General features: G+C 27.8%; 1 protein-coding gene across 2 annotated transcripts; it reads left to right on the forward strand.

The window, feature by feature from the left end:
* Positions 1–9,000: 9,000 nt before the first annotated feature.
* LOC100212224 (myophilin) lies at positions 9,001–18,870 on the forward strand. 2 transcript variants are annotated; one of them, XM_065807903.1, is made up of 3 exons: positions 9,001–9,133; positions 13,532–13,629; positions 18,198–18,870. In XM_065807903.1, the coding sequence occupies exons 2-3, from the start codon at positions 13,551–13,553 to the stop codon at positions 18,689–18,691; spliced, it is 573 nt and encodes a 190-aa protein (XP_065663975.1). In that variant the 5' UTR covers positions 9,001–9,133; positions 13,532–13,550; the 3' UTR covers positions 18,692–18,870. The 2 variants fall into 2 exon arrangements, with proteins under 2 accessions (XP_065663975.1, XP_065663976.1); XM_065807904.1 differs by having other exon boundaries at positions 9,023–9,133; positions 13,518–13,629.
* The last annotated feature ends 397 nt before the right edge of the window (positions 18,871–19,267 follow it).

Consider the following 19,267-nt stretch of genomic DNA (forward strand, 5'->3'; position numbering starts at 1 on the left):
TCAAAATACTATTTTTAAATTATTATGAAAGTACATATTAATGTCAAAGTATGAAGATTAAGCTTTTAAGAGTCGTTTTTTATAGGAATAAGGCAACTTGAAATCAGCAACTTGAAATAGTTGAGTTATTGGATTTTCTAGTTGAGTTATTGGATTTAAGAAATATCTTAAAATCATTTCATTAAAAAAACCTGAAAATTTGAGACCATAATTCAAAGCGGTTTAAAAGATACTGCGATTTGAAGTTTCATAAAACGTTGACTTGATCATTTTTTAAATGCTCCGATGTAGCATCTTCATGCAGTTAAAAAAGTTGTTTGAAATGAGAAGAAGTGCTGAATTTGTTCTAAACGAATATAATACCAAGCTTTACACATTAAGGAAAAAATATGATTTTTTAAAATATCTGCAGCATACTTTTTCCCGTTACCCAAAACTACCCCAGGAGTGTTCAATAACGCAAATTCTTTAAGTACTGTTGAGCACCAAGTCTCTGTTTAATCTAGGCTTTTATTAGTATGTTATAAGTTTTTAAGAAAGAAAAACTAGTTTTTTTACTGCAAATACAGTCGAACTGATTTAAAACTCAATCTTAGTCTAAAAATCACGTCTCAGAACCTCACCTGCTTTAAAAACGATAAAATCTATGCAAGCTTTGAGAAGCAAAATAGCAATAAGCCAACAAGCTATTGAATTAAAGATTTTTTAAAATGTTTTATACACCTATATACTTTCAATAAATTAAAAGACTTCATTGGGTGGTTTTGCTTAAATGAAGATATCTTTAATTTTCAAAAAATTCAAAAAAGACTTTGATGGTAAAAAAACAACAATGAAAACACTATGAAATCTACAAATGAATCTATAATAAAAATATTAGTTTGTTTTCTCCAGCATTTGTTTATCACTTTCACGTCGTCTATGCTAAAAACAAAATGCTCCATAAGTCCTTAGTCAGGAATGTTTAATATCTTGTGAATGTTACACCTGTCTTCAAGAAATTCTTGTTTGGGGTATGGCCAATAAAAAGTTTTATCCAATATAACCATGAGGTTAACAAGCACATTTTCATCATCTAGTATTGTTGTTATTTGGCAAACAGAGTGATTTGTTTGATTTTCAAAACTCTTTGCTACAATCACAAACTGCCAAATGCTAACTGCCTAAAAAACTAAATAACTAACTGCCTAACAAACCAAATAATGTAAATAAACGGTTACATTATTTAGTTTTTTTAACATTGGCTAAAATCTCGTTAACCATATTTTCAATGCCATCTGCAAATACGTTTCCTACTAATTCTTTTGTAAAGTCCTCATTAGCTTTGACTTGTTAAGGTTTTTTAAGTAAACCTTGATGGTATTTTTTAGACATTCTGCTAAAGAGAGAATTTGCTGCTGACTAAGGTATTGAGTAATACTAAACGATTTGACATCTTTTTTATCTTTCATTGTCTTCATTTTGAAGAGAACTTTTTCTGGTGCTGTTTTTTGTCCTGTTAAATCTCCAGCTATGAACTCTTCATATAAGAAATCTTTCTGATGGGTTGTAAATCTTGTATGCTTACGTCTATGTATAGCCCATCCTGTAACATCAATATTGCGCTCAAATTTAAATTTACTTTCAGTAGCTATCGCTTCGGCATCAATTATTTTTACACTTTGAGAGAATTGGAATTGGAAGAACAAATAAGCAAATTAGCATGATGTAATAAAATTGAATCCATTGATTTAGGTTTAATTTGGGTGCTGTGTGCATTTTCATTCTGATGGTTTCAAAGGTCAGCTTCAGAATCAAAAAACATAAGACACGACGACTCACTGCAATAGACACCAGTGTTAAGAGATCTATCTTTTTGTTTCTTTTAATTTCTACTTGCTCTAAATATTTTTCCACCATCAAAAGGTTTTATCTCTGTTAAACCAGAAACAAAATCTAATCCTGAAAACTGAACTGTTCTACCTTTACCACAATTAAAGTGTTGCTAAAGCGTCATTCCATTATTGTTATATGAAATTGATATATGCATTAATGTATCTCTTAGCTACAGCACTTTCGCGATCACATTGTTCTTTACCTTTTCGTAGCTCATTGTAATCATATCTTAAGAGGCGTACGCCTTTCACCTTGCAAATATAAAACAACGTTTCGGCAATTGAGTTAGCGGAATAGCACCCTATAAAAACAAACAATGGTTTATAAAATCTAGTTGTGAATAAAAAAGCAAACTATGTTATTGTACATTATAAGAGCCTAAATTAATACCCCGTACAACTAATATGCAATTAAAATGCAAGACTTTTGTTTTTGCAAGTAACGCACAGTCATGAAACTTTTCCGGATAGAATAAGCAAGTGTTAGATTTAAACTCGTTATCTTTAGAATTACAAAAATCACAACTGATACCTTTACATTTCGTATCATCAAGGCCTGCTAGTGAGTGTTGTTGGCTTGGTTTAATTGATTAAAAAAATTTTCAAGAGCAATTAAACTGATAAAACAGATTGGTTTATTGATTTACATTAGTTTTGATACGAGTTTATGGTTTGCCACTTTGCCTTTGTTAGCTTTAGGTAGTATCTACCGAATATAATAAATATTTAAAATAATATAAGATAGTATTTAGAATAATTTATTGATATTTTAAAAACTCATTCTTGAAAACAAGGCATGAGAAGCTGTGCTTCAAAGCATACAATATGATCGATTTGCAAACGGCATCAGAAATCACCAAACATATATTTAATGTCAAATACCTGAATTTGGCATACTAGAAAAATAAGTTGTATGTAAATAATGTACCTTTTGATGTCCATCAGTTAAAGTAATTTTGCTTGTCCCATAAGCTATATTTTGAATACGTTCTAATGTAAATATATAACTTAGGAAGTGTTTTGCAAGGTCCATATTCATTTTTTGACGAGTTAACTTCTTGTTTTGTTTAAATGTAAGTGCATCTGTTTTCTTTCTTTGCTTCTTGGCCATCAATTGTGTAACAAAAAAAAATTTAACTATTTTTTCGAGGATAAAAAAATAGTTAATCAAGTGTTATTAAATTAAATAGCCTTACTTGTTATAATTAAAAGTTTTCATGAGATATTCTTTTAAATAATATTGTAGCACTGGTATTGCGGATAAAATAAGTACTTTTTGAGTGTTTTTACAAGCTTCAAGTAGCAGTATCAAATCATTTGAAATAATTAATAATGATTGCGGTGAGTCTTTCATAATCTCCAAAAATTGGCCTCCGTGTCCAGGTGCTATTTTTTCAGAATACATTTTTTTAAAGTCATCTACAGCTTCATTGAATCTTTTTTTGTGGTAGTTGATTGTAGAAGTTGAAAATTTTCAATTCAAACTCTGCACTTTATGGGTTTCATGTAAATTTATATAACATGAAAATCCACAAATATCCCTAAAAAAATATCATTAAAAAACCTCTAAACATATTTATAAAAAATATTAATTATTTGGCATTATGATAGCAGTTAATTAAGAATATTTGTAAATTTATAGAAATCATAACCACGAAATGTCCAAAAATGTTCTTACACTTTCCACAACTTAGATGTTGAACTATAAGTAACCACACTGTGACGTAACGACAATGTGGGATTTTTTATGAATTGTATCATAAAAGTAGCGGACTATTATATTATATACGTATAAGCTATAAATATTAATAAAAATATAATATAGAAATGATATTATAAATATTATAATAATATGTACACTAATAAAAAAGTTAAGGTAATTATTTTTATTTTTTAAAAGTATTAAATAATTTAACTTTTGTAGCTAAAATAAGTAAAATATTTGAATTCAGGGTTCGCAAAGAAACAAATTTCAAATATTAAACAATTACGAGAGACCAACCAAAATCGAAAAATTCGATTTATTAAATAACTACCGATTCTAACAGCAGTTTTTTTTTCTGTCGATTATTAAAGATATATTAACTTCGGAAAAACCACCCATTAAAGTCTTTTAATTTATCAAAAATGTATAACTCTATAAACCAATTTCAAAAACTTTAAAGTGCAGCCATGGCGCAGTGGTTAGAGCGCTTGCTTTATAAGCAGGAGATCCAGGTCCGAAACGAGCTCTGGATAAATTTTTGCGTCATGTTAAGGAAGGAGGCGTGAACTTCCTGGTTAAATGCACTTCCACGGTGCTCTGTGACAAGACCGTTAGCATACATTTATCGTCAAAGTTAGCATACATTTATCGTTTTTTAAACAAGTGAGGTTTTGAGACATGATTTTTAGACTAAAATTGAATTTTAAATCAGTTCGACTAAACTTGCAGTAAAAAAAACCAGTTCTTTCTTAAAAACTTTTAACATACAAATATAAGTTTTGATTAACCAGAGACTTAGTGCTCAAAAGCACAGAATTTGCGTTATTGAACGGTCCTGGGGTAGTTTTGGGTAACGGGAAAAAGTATGTTGCAGATATTTTAAAGTTCAATTTTTTTCATTAATGTGTAAAACTTGATATTATATACGTTTATAAAAGTTCAGTACTTTCTCTTATTTCAAACATTTTTTTTAACTGCATGAAGTTGGTACATCGAAACACGGAAAACATTGAAAAGTCAACGTTTTATGAAACTTTTTTTTTTTTTTTTTTTTTATACATGTTTTATTTTACAACTACAAAGTAATTACAAGTTACCAATCACTGATTGGCAGTAAAGATATACAAATTTAAATCATAAATATAAAGTTCAAAATATACGAGGTAAATAAAAATATAGTTGCTTACAACTCCGAGACATGAATAAAATAAATACCAATTACAACAATATAATAACGTATAAGTAAAAATAATCCGAGAAATATATCTCCATATTACTCCAATTAAAATAAAAAATACAATAAATAAAAATAATCTGCTGATTTTTTGGAGGAGAGTTTAGATGTTTCACTATAAGTTAATTTACCACATTTCAAGATAATGTTAGTGTATAAATATGATAAAAAAAAAATTTGTGTAAGATTGATAAAAAGAAATACTTATTTGTAGTCATAGGAAGCTCGCAGAAGACTCAAGTCAGTCTTGTCATCGAGTACCTATTTCTTAGACGTGTAATACAAATAAAAAATCAGTTCCATACGTGGTATATATATACGTGTTACATATATACCTTGTTATTAATATTATTTTTATTATCGATTTGTATTAAAAGTTAAGTTACATTTATTTATTTATTCAAATTTTAAAAAATTCCTTACAGTTGTTTAATTTGATTATTGTAGATTTTAGCTTTTTTTCAGAGAGTGTTTGTTGTTTAAATTTAATAGTGATTCGTTTCTGGAAACTAATTTGTTAAATAAATAGGGACCACGATATGTAACTGAGAATTTTGAGAGTCTTGTTGTTTCAAAAGGTATCTTAAAGTTGCCTATTGCTCTTGTATTGTATTTATTTATATTGTTTTTAAAAAAGTGTGCTGTAAAATGCTTTGGAACCAGACTTAGTTTATATTTAAACATGAAAAGTATATTTTGAAAAATATTTATTTGGAATATATTTAGTGTGTTCATTTGTTCCAGTAAGGGTTGAGCATGAGTAAATTTGCTTTTGTTGTGTACTAGTCTTGAAGCGTGTTTTTGACGTAAGTAAAGTGGTTGTAATTTAGATTTGTGGGTACTGCCCCATGCTATATTGGCATACATGAGATAACTATGTATGAATGAGAAGTAGATAAGTTTGAGACTTTTTTGTGACAAAAATGGTCTTGCTTTGTAAAGTAAACCTATGTTCTTTGATATTTTTGTGTTTATGTAGTTTATGTGGGGTTTCCAGGAGATGTGTTCATCAATTAGAACTCCTAAAAACTTTGTATTCAGAGCTCTTTTGATGGATATATTTTCTATATTAATTGTTGGTAGGTTTCAGGGGTATTTTTTTAATTTGTTGATTAGAGTGAAATTGTATTTACTTAGTTTTTTCTATATTGAGTGACAGTTTATTTGATTTAAACCATATGTTAACTTTTTTTAGTTCAGCATTTGCTTTTTCATTGAGGTTTTCGATTGTCTTTGACGTGTAAAACATGTTTGTATCGTCGGCAAACATTATAGTTTAAAAGATATTAGAGGCGTTTGGAAGATTGTTTATATAAATAAGAAACAAAAGAGCAGCAAGAATGGAACCTTGGGCTACACCATATTTTGTTTTTAGTAAATTTGAGTTGCTTTTTCTATCTATAATAACACACTGTTGTCTGTTATCAAGGTAGTTTTTAAACCAATTTAAAGCTTGATTTTTTATACCATAGTTTTTCATTTTTGTTAGTAAAATCTCATGGTTGACGGTGTCAAATGCCTTTGACAAATCAATAAAGATCCCTAATGTGAATTTTTTTTTTTTTAAATGATCTACTTATCCTATTTGAGAGGTCAAGGATTGCATGCTCAGTTGAGTGTAGCTTTTGAAAACCATATTGACCTTTGTTGATAATTTTGTTGGTTTTTAAATATTCACTTAATTTATTATAGATTATTCGTTCTAGGAGTTTTGAGAATACCGAAAGGATAGAGATTGGTCTATAATTGTTTAAAGAATTGGTTTCTCCTGATTTATAGATTGGTATAATTTTAGAGGTTTTTAGTTTATCAGGTACAATACCTGTTGAAATTGATGAATTAAATATTTGGTAAATTGGATTACGTATCTCCTCAAAAACATCTGAGACTACTTTGCAAGAAATATCATGGATTCCTGGGGACTTAATTTTAAGTGATTTAATAGCTATTTCAAGTTCGTCTTGATTTATTTCATTAAAATTTAAAGAGCAGTGTGAGCCTGTTAAGTAACTTTTAAATGTATTATTTGGGCATTGAATTTTCGATGCAAGATCAGCACCAATGTTGGCAAAGTATTTATTAAATTCATTGGAAATATCTCGCTTGTTATTTGATTCACTTTAATTAATTACTACTCTAGAAGGCATTTTGTTAACATTAAATTTACTTTTACCAATAATTTCCTTCATAATGTCCCATGTCTTTTTTAGGTCACCATTAAATTTTTGTATTTGATTAGAATAGTATAAAATTTTGTGTGTTTTTTTTATTTTTTCAAATAGGTTTTTGTATTACTTGTAAAGGGAAAGGTTTGCTTCGCTTCTATTTTTTAAGTACTTTACGTATAGTTTTTGTTTTTGTTTTGACGATTTTCTTATTTTTTTTGTTATCCATGGACAATTTAAATATTTTGTTTTTATTTCTTTTTCTTGAATTGGAAAACTTTTATTATATTGCAGGATAAATAAATTTATAAAGTTAATGTACGCAGAGTTTGTGTTTCTTTGATCACATTCTTGGTAGACAGTTTGCCAATTTGTTGCCGATAGCAAGTCCTTAAGTTTTTGAGTAGACGTTTCATCGATAATTCTTTTATAACATAAGATTTTTGAATTATCAATTTTTGTGGAATTTTGTGACAGAGAGAAGTATATTGGAAAGTGATCTGAAATATCTGTTTTTATTATTCCTGATTTTAGAGAAGGATCTTGTATTGAGTTTGTTAATATATTGTCAATAGCAGTAAAAGATTTGGAAGTTACCCTGGTAGGTTTGTTGATAATTGGGAAGATATTAAGTTGAAACATGTCGTCAAAGAAATATTTAGTAGTAGCATGCTTGTTGTACATTAAAATGTTTATGTTTGTATCTCCAATTATGAATAACTTTTTCTGTTCTCTATTTTTTGTAATTATATGTTTAATATAATTTGAAAATTCACAAGTAACACCATCAGGTGGTCTGTAGCACGTAGAAACTAGAAAGTTCTTTGAGGCAGTGTTTATAACTTCCATTGTGAAGACCTCACTATTGCCATAAGAGTTTGAAAGGTCATTTCTTATCTTAGTGTTTATAACTTCGAACCGCAATAACTTTTGAACCGCTTTGATTTATAGTCTCAAATTCTCAGGTTTTTTTAATGAAATGATTTATAGATTTCCCTGAAGTTTTCAACAAAATCCAATAACTCAACTATTTCAAATTGCCTCATTCTTATAAAAAACGACTTTTAACTACAGTCTTGATGTCGTTTTCTTTTTGTTTATCAAACAAAAAGTTACAAATATAGCCTTGAAGCATTTCAAAGCGGTTGAACTTCCATCTGTTTTATACTTCCATGTTAAGACTAAAAAAAAACAATTCTATTAAGTGAGATCTTTTTTTGATAAACCCTGCCCTCCTTCTTGTCTTTTTTTGTAATTTTTATTTGATTTACTTTCTCTCCCCTCCTCATCTCCTTCCTATTTCTGTTTGCATGACGTTCTTTATGGATGGCCCCAAATGTGTCTAACTAATTTTAATTTAAAACTGCTCTATTTTTAAAAGCACTGAATCGTCTTTTTAAATTATATATATATATATATATATATATATATATATATATATATATATATATATATATATATATATATATATATATAATTTGAAAAAATAATTTAGTGCTTTTAAAAATAGAGCAGTTTTAAATTTAAATTAGTAAGACACATTTGAGGCCATCCATAAAGAACGTCATGCAAACAGAAATAGGAAGGGGGGGGGGGAGAGAGAGAGAAAATAAGTGTTAAGCGTTGTCAAACTCGATTTTTTCGGTAGGAATTTGGCAGACGAAAAACGATCTTAGATCGGCAGTTTTTACGGATTCAACCTCCTTTCTCTTCATTTTATTCCTTAGATTGCCCCTGCTTATTAATCAAATATACTTTCTGAATAATTGCAACTCAGTTACAGAAAATAGCTTTAATGTTTTTTTAAAGATTTTGTTCAATTTAATTTATTTCTAAATCGTAAACAAGTTAAGTAATCTCGATTTGCACCGGATTTGTCAGCTCCAAACTTTACAGCAATTACCATAAAAACCAAATAAATTTAATCCATAAAGCGTTTACTCTTTTTTTTTTCTACGCTTATCAATAATTCTCATTTAAAAGTTTTTTTTTGAAAAAAAAACTTCGACCGAATACTTTAAAAAAAACTCCTTCTTTGAAGCGTGTTTTGAAATTATATTTGAGCTCAAAAATCTTTACGAACAGGTGTAGTTTTTGTTTAACTTTAGTTTTGACGAGCGTAGTAATAGTGCGACTAACCGAACGAAAATAGAAAGTAAGTTTTTAAATATTTTAAAATACAAATATTAAAGTAACTTGTTAATATTTAAAATAATACTATTGTTTAATATTATTATTTTAAATGACTTTTAAAATAATATTTTTTAATATGTTGTAGTTAAATAACGGATTTTTTCATTTAAACGATCTAAAGATGTCTGGTAAAGAAAAAGGTTTCAAAACTTTGTTTTAAAGCAATTATATTCTGTTTCTCTAATTGTCTGTGCCTTATAAATAATCGAAAAGTATATAACTTTTGAGCAAAGAGGAAAACAAGACATTTTTTTTTATATGTGAACGTATTTGTGCTTGTATATATCTTCACGAGAGTGATTTCTTCAAAGTCGGTCATAGTTTCTTAAGATTTTTCAGAAAACTGTGACCGACTTCTTAACAACAAGCTCGCGTAATCAAATGAATGATTAAAAAATCATAACTTCTTGAAAAGTTATCTGCATGAAGTTTTCGTCATTGTGTAATTAATTTTAAGTTCATTCCTATGATATACAACAATGTAATATTTAAATAATTTAAAGTTTTAACACACACATTAACTAGTTACTTAAAAATATAAACTATTAAAAATACAATACATTTTTTTTCTTGTAAAATTATTTTGTTAACAATTACTTAAAAGTTAGCTAAAGCCAAGGTCAACACAATGGTTGAGCTTTTCTGATGAAAACGAGTTCTGACGTGTCGTAACGACGCAGTACCTAAAGTTTACTTTACTAAAACATACATGGCATGTCGTTGTGATTTTATTTAAATAGCAAATAAAAGTTAAAAGATTAAAATATATATATTTTTTTTCATTTTAATTTTTAGTGGTACTACCAACTCGGAACATAAAGCAGTACCAGATTAAGTTGTTCTGCAGTTCTGCACTAAGAACTTAGTCAGATCCGCTATTTTTTTTAATAAAATAAATAACTTTAGGTAGATATTTTATAAAAGAGTTTGTACTTTACTATATACTATATTATACTCTTTAGAATAATAAAATTAAACAGAAAAACTTTTTATCAAAAATCGCTTAATTTTTTTCATCTCAATCATCGTATGACACCTGTTCCATAAACAAACCAACGTGTAAAACCACAACAAAAATCTCAACAATAACAATTAATGACGCGTTTTATTTGCCAAATATTATTATACCATAGAATTAATGACAAAAGTAAGAAAAAAAAATAAAAAAAAATAAGCAAACAAATGCAAAAAAACTTTTAAAATGATTTGGCAATGGCGCGGCGTAGTTCCACGCGTAGTTAAGATTTGTATTAATTAATTATTCCAAACAAAACATTTAACAAAAGAACATTTTACGAAAATTAATTATAGTTAATAAAAGTTAATAATTTAAAAATTAATACAAATAATACAAATAGGATTAGTGAAAAACTTTAACGAGCGCATTAAATTAGAATTAAAAATTAATCTAATTTAAATTTAAAATTAATCGCGTTTAAGTTAAATTAACATATTAATCTAAATTAAACTAAATTAAAAACTAAAAATCTAAACTAATCAAATCTACTTTTCAATGTCAAAATTTTAAAATTTAATCAATTTTATCAAGTTATGAAAATTAGCCATTTAATAAAAAGTATTGTTACAAAAACATTTAATAAAAAGTATTGTTACAAAAACATTAAAGGTCAACTTTGATGGAGCCAGAAAAAGTTCATAACATCTCTTTCGTTTTGCAAAAAATAAATTTCATTATGTCCTTAATTACCTGAAGAAAAAATTGGCTGCCCAGAAAAAAGATATCCAGATTTTAAAATGTCTTTTTCTACTGAAAATGCACTTTGGTAAACTTTTTATGCACTAATTATTATTATTTAAATAATCATTAGCTAGAAAATTAGACAGCAAATTAATACGATACTTAAATATTTCATCTGAAAGATTGTCTATGTACTAAGTTTCATATCGATACCTCATTCCGCTCGTTAAATATTGCTATTTAATGACGAAAAAGTTCCGACTTTCAATTTTTCTAGTCTTCATAAACTCTGTAGTATATATAAAAACTAGCAAAATCCAAAACGCGGAGTGCTATTATTAGCATGGAAGAGAATTACATCAAATTCTCCTGTTCCCGTAAAAGCTTTAAATAAAGAAACACAAAATTGTTGCAACAAAATCACTAAAGGATATAAGTTACATTATGCTCGCAAGGCTTCAAAGGTTTTAATTTAGGTTAAATTGAAATTAATGCGAGGGAAAACTTTTATCTCTTTTGTTTTGTCTATTACCTCTTTTTGCGTTTAAGTTGGCCAATTTTTACTTTAATTTGGCTTTTTTTCATTTAGTGGTGGTTTAGTGGTGGTTTCATTTAGTGGTGTTTTTTTTTCATTTAGTGGTTAGTAGTGGTGTAGTGGTAGAGCGCTTGTTTCATAAGCGAGAGGTTCCGAGTTCGATTCCCGCCATGTCCCTAGTAGTATCGCGCTCAACTCGTTTCTCCACGCAGTGGCTTTGTTCGTCAAGGTTCGTGTTTCGGAGTTAAGAGAGGATTATACCTTAAGAAAGTAGCCTCCTCGTCTGTAGTGGTCTTCTCGGCCTTGAGGAGGTGAATTAACAAAAAAAAAAAAAAAATTTCAATTTTTTCAAAATATTCAATTTTTTTCAAAAATTAATACCTTATGATGAACCAAAAAATAATAAAAAAATACACTTAAAATAAAAATTGAATTTATATTGAACCATAAACCCAAGATAACACAACAAAGAAAATTTCCTGAAAATCTCAAATCAAAATCTGGAAAAAACGTGTTTTTATGTGTTGCAAAGTATTTAAAAAAATAGAAAAAGCGAGAAAAATGTTTATATCGATTGCGTAATAGCAAAAATCATAAAATTATTATTATTCTAAAAATCATCAGCAAAATATGATATCCATTCTTGATATTTTATGTCAACGAACCTTTTTTCATATCTTTTACCAACTTTAGTTGGTACAAGGTATCAGCAGAAAATTTTTTTTTGTTGACACCTGCTGTGGAAGTCTTATATTCACAATCAAAAAAAAACTTCTTTGCATTTAAAAAAACTTGCAATTGATAATTAAGCTATTGTTTTTGTTGTTGTTGTTGTTGGATGTGTAGCAACTGCTTTATATTTATGCAAATATAACCAAAAGATGTTGTGTTATTAGTAAACTTTAGGTTGTGAAACTTATTCTAAAGTTTTTTTGAGCGCTGGTAAAATATTAGGCAAACAGGATGTTTTTTGGGCTACTGTTTTCTCCAAAAACCTAACTTTAATGTTAAAAAACCCATAAACAAATTCGTTGCTATGGTGGTTGCTAGAAAAATTTGAAAAACAATAAGTGCACTAAAATATAATGATTTAAAAAACTAATCTAGCTTACAACTAACTGTTTTTAATAACTAATCTCTGTTATGTTCATCTTTAAAATCGACTAATAAAAATTTGGGAATTTTTTTTGATTTTTATGGGGATCTGTTACCTTAAGACATTTAGATATTTCTTAAAATATTAAAAAAAGAAGTAATATTTAAGTTATATCAATGTATTATTTAAATATTACTTCTTTTTATAAAATATAAAATTAGCGTTGCGTAATTTATGGACACCAGGTTTTTCTTAACTTTGGTTAAGAAAAAGCTGCGTTGACTTAGTACCATTGAGTAGCCGTGTTTCTTAATTTTTCTTATATTTTAGCCTTGCGTTTCTCCTAAATCTTTTTATATTAAAAAAAAGTGTGTGCATTTGATTAGTAAAGGGAAGTAAAAAAAAAAAAAATAGATAAGTAAAGATACCAAGAAAAGTCTTGGTATCAAAATTTTTTTTACATTATACACGTAGCATAAAGATATGATGGTTTAATAAAGTTTTTTTTTTAACAGAATACACTTTAAATATTGTTATAATGAGAACAGAAGTTCAGCACAAATAAGTAACGTTTTACCAAAACATGTAAAAAAACTTATGCTTAAAGTAGCGTGAATGAAAAAAAAACTTATGCTTAAAGTTTTTTTTCCATTCACCTTCTGTTAAACCAATATCATGTTTATCAGGTACATTCATAGATTAAACAAGTCATTTATATAGGAAATTTGCATCCACCAACTTTAAAAACGTTTCATTTTACGCAATTTTATAGAATACTTTTTTATTTTGGCCTTCAGCATTGATTAGATGAACCGTTTGTGTTAAATATTAAATGTTTCAACTAGATTTATAGGGCAAACCAAAATCAAAACTGCATGAATTTTGTAAACTATTCTATACAAAAAACTAATTTATATTTTATTGTCCCATGCTTCTAAATTTCTGTGTTAGAATTTGTATATAAAAATATTGTTATCATTTTTTTCTTTTTTGTCGATTACATTATTTACTTTCAGTTTCTGCTTTAAAGGTTAGAAGAAAAAAAAAACATGGCAGAAAGACCGACTGGATATGGACTAACTGCAGAGGTTAAAAATAAAATCAGCGAGAAGTATTGCTTAGAATTAGGTAAGTGATGCGCGTTGCACGCTTCGTCGAAATTATTTTTTTTTCTATTTAAATTTGTAATTTATTTTATTGGCATCTTAATTGCATTTAAAAGTTTGTAAGAAAACCATTTTTTAATTGCAGGAGAATTTAATTGCTATGCTTTTTACTTGTAACAACTTTTGCTGGCGTCATCTATTGCTATTCGGACGTGTGCATCTATTTCATCTCTCACAAAACGTGAGAGATGTAATAGATCTCTAACAAAACGTGAGAGATGTAATAGATCTCACAAAACGTGAGAGATGTAATAGATCTCTCAAAAAACGTGAGAGATGTAATAGATGTACACTCATTGTGATATTAATTTTTAATTTTATATTAACTAGGGTTCAGATCAGACGGAAGTTATTATTATTGTTATTATTGTTGTTATTATTATTGTTATTATTGTTATTATTATTATTATTATTATTATTATTATTATTATTATTAACCACAAGTTTATGATGAAACACAAGTTTAAAAAACAGACATTTCCATACAATGTTTATAAATATAAATATATATATATGTATATATATATATATATATATATATATATATATATATATATATATATATATATATATATATATATATATATATATATATATATATATATATGTATATATATATATATATATGTATATATATATACATATATATATATATATACATATATATATATACATATATATATATATACATATATATATATATATATATATATATATATATATATATATATATATATATATATAAATACGCTTCAAATGCATCTACAAATGAAAATAAGTTATGAGATTTCATTTATAACCATCTTTGTTTATTTTAAGGCTTTTCAAAAAACAGTTGCTGATGTTTTAAACTTAAAAAAAAACAGCCGAGTTTTATAAGTAAATAAAAGCTGTTTATACATTAATATCATCTTATCATTATTAATATAAAATATCTTTTATTCAGATTGTTTCTATTTCTTAAATAAAACTTTTTTTGCAAAAAGTTTATTTAATAACTTATTAAAATCAAAAGAACAAACATTGTCATAGCAACATCATTATAGCCAGTAGCGTAGCGACAAAAAATAGGCCTCCTCGCAAAATTTTAATCCGGGCCTCTAAATTATTTTCTCTACCCCCCCCCCCCCTTCCTTTTTCTTGACAAAAATTAAGCGTGAAATCAAAAACCTTATTTTTAAATACAACTTTGATTTAACTAAATAGAAACCATTATGTTACACTATGCAATCTAGTAAGTAGAAAATCTAATGAAATTTCTTTCTATTCTTTATAGCTGAAAAAAGTGAAAAAATTTCTCTTAACCCTACGCTTATCGCTACCCTAACCAAAACACTTAGTCAATGATGGTAGATTTAATCTCCTTAGCCTTTCGCAGTATTAAAGATGTCTTAATCTGGAAGTCCATGTTGTTGCTTTGCGTCGAATAGATTCAACCAAGGTTTCATCAGCTTTTAAATAAGATGCCCAAATAGACACTGTATATTTACGATGTGGTCTAATAAACACTTTATATAACTTGAGAGCCATATTTTCATCAATGAAAGTGAATGTCTTTTTGCATACCAAGAATTTGTAAGGAATTTATGACAACTATTCGAAAATGTGTGCTCCACTTGGCGTCACATGAAATAATGACTCCTAAATTACGCACTTTAGTAGAGCTTTATAGGGATTGATTTATTATACCTTTTTAATTTGTTTCTCATTTATTCCAAAATATCTAAAATGAGGTAGAGAATCAACGCTTTGGCGAAATCGAGATTACATCAATAAATTGGTGAAATACTAAAGAAAATTAAATAAAATCAAGTCTTTATTAGATTAGTCACGCATAATTTATTGTGAAGAAAGCCATGTTGATTTGCAGAGAGCATTTTATTATTGTTGACGTGCTTAAATTTTTGTTATTAACAAATATTTTAATTATTGTTCAAGCAACAGAGTTTAGTGAAATAGGTCAATAGTTTTCAGCAAGTAATTAATCTTCCGTTCATATATAGACCGAACTAAAATTTGCTAATTTCTAGAGAATGAGTAATATTCAAGAATTAAAGAATTTATGTGAGAGGCAACAAGTTAATAAAAACTTTTCTGTGCTATTTTTAATTGGAGTTATATTCATCAATAAATTTTTAGTTTCATAGCATTTTCTCTCAGCGTTCAAAAATTATGACAATACAAAATTTGTGATCCCCTCAATTTGAGGGGGCTTAAACTTTATATGGTCATTATTTTTGAGCCTGAGAGACAATTGAGAATAGATATTACAAAAACAATTTTATCAACTTGTTGCCTCTCACGTTTGGGGGAGGGGGGGGAGTATGGGGATGAATTCAAAGAGCTTTCTTGTTGCCAGCCAATTTCCCAAACAAGTTTTTTAATATGTGGAGTAAACCCAAGGATCATTCTTTTTCTTTATTTTATTAACCTTAGGGATAAAATATTCGCAAACATTACAATTGTTAGAAATTAATAAATTAAACATTTGATCCGCGATTTTATGAAGAAATAAAATATTCCAATTGATTGATGCAAGTTTGATATTGAATTGTCATCACGTTTGCCGTAACTAAACAACTGAGATTCACTTTCAGGAAATGATTTTGAAACTAAAATTCCTCAAGTAATACTAAAGCGGCCCTTAGTATTATTACCCAATGAAGCATTACAATTTTAAAATAGAATTACTGCTGTAGGTAAATAACAAGTCCAACATATGGCTTGAGCAACCATAGGGTTTCTAGACGTAGGAAATGGGATATGTTAAATAGTATTAATTTTGTTATACTAAGATTAATGATAATTTTGTTATACTAAGATTACTTGGGAAGTTCTTGTACGTGTCATTAATGAAGTCATCAATTAATTTTCTTTTGAAAGTGCCGGTCTAAGAAATTCAAAGGTAATAGGAACTCATTGAACAACACGTAATATGTCATCCGAAACCGTTTTAAAACGTGTTCAAGGTAAACTAAAAAAGTATCATTACTTAAGGTTGACTTTTCGAAGTAGTTTTATTACTGAGTCTCTTGGAAAACCTTAAAAAGCTGGAAAGTTTTTTGGTTAAAAAACGGTGAAAGCTACAATTTTATGAATGCTGAAGATAACATGAAAAATCAAAAACTAATATTTAAACATTATTATTCTCTTAGTATTTACGTTCTACTTTTTGTGCAAAAATCATTTTAAATGGTAGCTACCAAGCGCGTATGTTAATACATTGAATTGACTGTTAATAATGTTGCTTAGAAACGTTAACCTTCTTCTGATACAATGTGCTATGTACTCTTTTTTGCATAAATTTGTTGGGAAGTTTTGAATGGGCATGTTTCTAATCTCACTGTTAAACCACTAAGTGATGGGCAAGATGGGAAAGTTAAATAGATGCTTTTAAACCTTTGTGATATCTGCGAGGCAAGGTTGCGAATGATTCAAATTTAATATGAGCTTCTTGTAATATGCCATGAGCAGATTGTAATATGCCATGAGCACGGGTTATTGCAAATATCATTTCTAGTTTCAAGTTGCTTGATCCTTCTCTAGTTGTGTGGTATGACGTGCTGTTTGAAATCAACCTCACTATAAGAAACCTAAGGCAAAAAGATTAGATACAAATGACGCCATAAATCATCTGGAAAAAAAACGCTTCTTGCAAAACGCAGAATGTCTTAAAGTTTAAGAAAGTGTTAAATGCAGCTGAAATTGCAGTCAGTTTATAGCTAATAGCGCTTTTTAAACCCGTATTAGAAAAAATAATAATCAATTTACATATAAAGGAGATGACAAACCTTGTCATGAGCTAAATATTTTTCCAATAAGTAATCCTCTAAAACGTCTTCCTTTCTGCTTAAAATTTATTGAACTTTTATTGTATAACTAACCTATTGTTATAAAACTCATTGTTTTACTCACTAGTAAACTGTCAAGTTGGGTACTTAAAACCAATACTTCTGAGTGTCCGCTGAGAGTGTGTAGCACATATTTTTTTTACGCGCTGAAAGTTTCTTTGGAAGTTCACTTCGCAATTTCTGTCGTCAGTCTTAAAAAGTGCTTAAATTTAGATTCTGAAAGCAGAGCTCAAAAATATTCAAATTTTTTGCCAATATTCAGATTTAATTTATGCATGTCGATGTCTTTTCACTAAAGAGACATGCATTCTTTATATACAACTTATATTTATATCCAAAGAACATTCTTTATATCCAACTTTTATTTATATACAAAAAATTATATCTTATAATCCAAATTTATATCTATATCCAAAAACTTATTATTATATCCAAAACTATATCATTTTTATCCAAAAGAGAGTCTTATAATATTGTTCGTGTTGTTACTTTTTTAATTTTTTAACTAAACCAATAGCAAAATTAAAAAAACTATAAAATGCGAAATGAATTCCTGATTTTGCATTTAAGGTTCTTATCGCTATGTTAGAGTAACAAACTTTTGATTGGAAATTTTTATGAAAAATGTATGTTCAAATAAAATACTTCTTAAGTAATAAACTTGTAATTTATTGTTTAGAAAAAGAAGCTTTGACATGGATTTCTTCATTGGTTCCTGATGCTCAACTTGAAAATACGTCTGGAATGGAAGCAACACACAAAAAATTAAAAGATGGTATCATTCTTTGCAAGCTAATAAATGCTCTAGAAAACGATTCTGTTAAAAAGATAAATGACGGAAAAATGGTTTTCAAACAAATGGAAAACATCAGTAACTTCTTAGAAGCATGCAGCAGGTATGGGTTAAGCAAAACTGATCTTTTTCAAACTGTAGATTTGTTTGAAGCTGCAAATATGACGCAGGTTATTCAAACTATTCACGCACTTGGAAGAAAAGCTAAATCAAAAGGAGCACCTGGTATTGGACCAAAAGAATCCAATAAAAATGTTCGAGAGTTTACGGAAGATCAGCTCCGAGCCGGCCAAGGTGTAATTGGACTTCAAATGGGATCCAATAAAGGAGCTACTCAAGCAGGTCAAAACTTTGGAAAGACAAGAGCTATACTTGATTAACAACATTTAATTTTTTTTTTCACATTTAATAAACTTTTAGAGATTACGAGATATCATTTAGGAATTAAAATTTTGTATTAGAACAGGACATATAACTATTTCCATACATTATTATAATTTATATGTCGAGTCATAAATTAATAAGTCATAAATTAGTGAAATATAATATCAGAATATAACCTTTTTTACTTGTTACTTTCTTACTTGCGTCAATTGATGCTTTTAACTTATTTAAAATGTAAAAAACTGGACAACAAGTACAATTTAAAAACGTTTACATAAAATTTAATTATAAATAGAATATATAATTAATATAAAATAGAATTATGTTAATTAAAATAAAATATTTTGAAATTATCTTAACAAAATAAAGACTTTTTTTTCTTTTTAATTTGATTTTCATGCTACATTTTTCTATACAATGTTATATCCGAAGATATTGTTGGTTTAGCATAGGAACAGCCATAAATAGTCATTAAGACTAATCCAAAGTAGCGTCCGTTATTGACCAATATTTTTGCGTATAGAAGTACTACTCAAGCGCTGAGTTGGCGGTGGCAGGTTTTGAACACCGCT

The sequence above is a fragment of the Hydra vulgaris genome, chromosome 10, assembly GCF_038396675.1.
Source record: "Hydra vulgaris chromosome 10, alternate assembly HydraT2T_AEP".
In the NCBI taxonomy this organism is placed as follows: Eukaryota; Metazoa; Cnidaria; class Hydrozoa; order Anthoathecata; family Hydridae; genus Hydra; species Hydra vulgaris.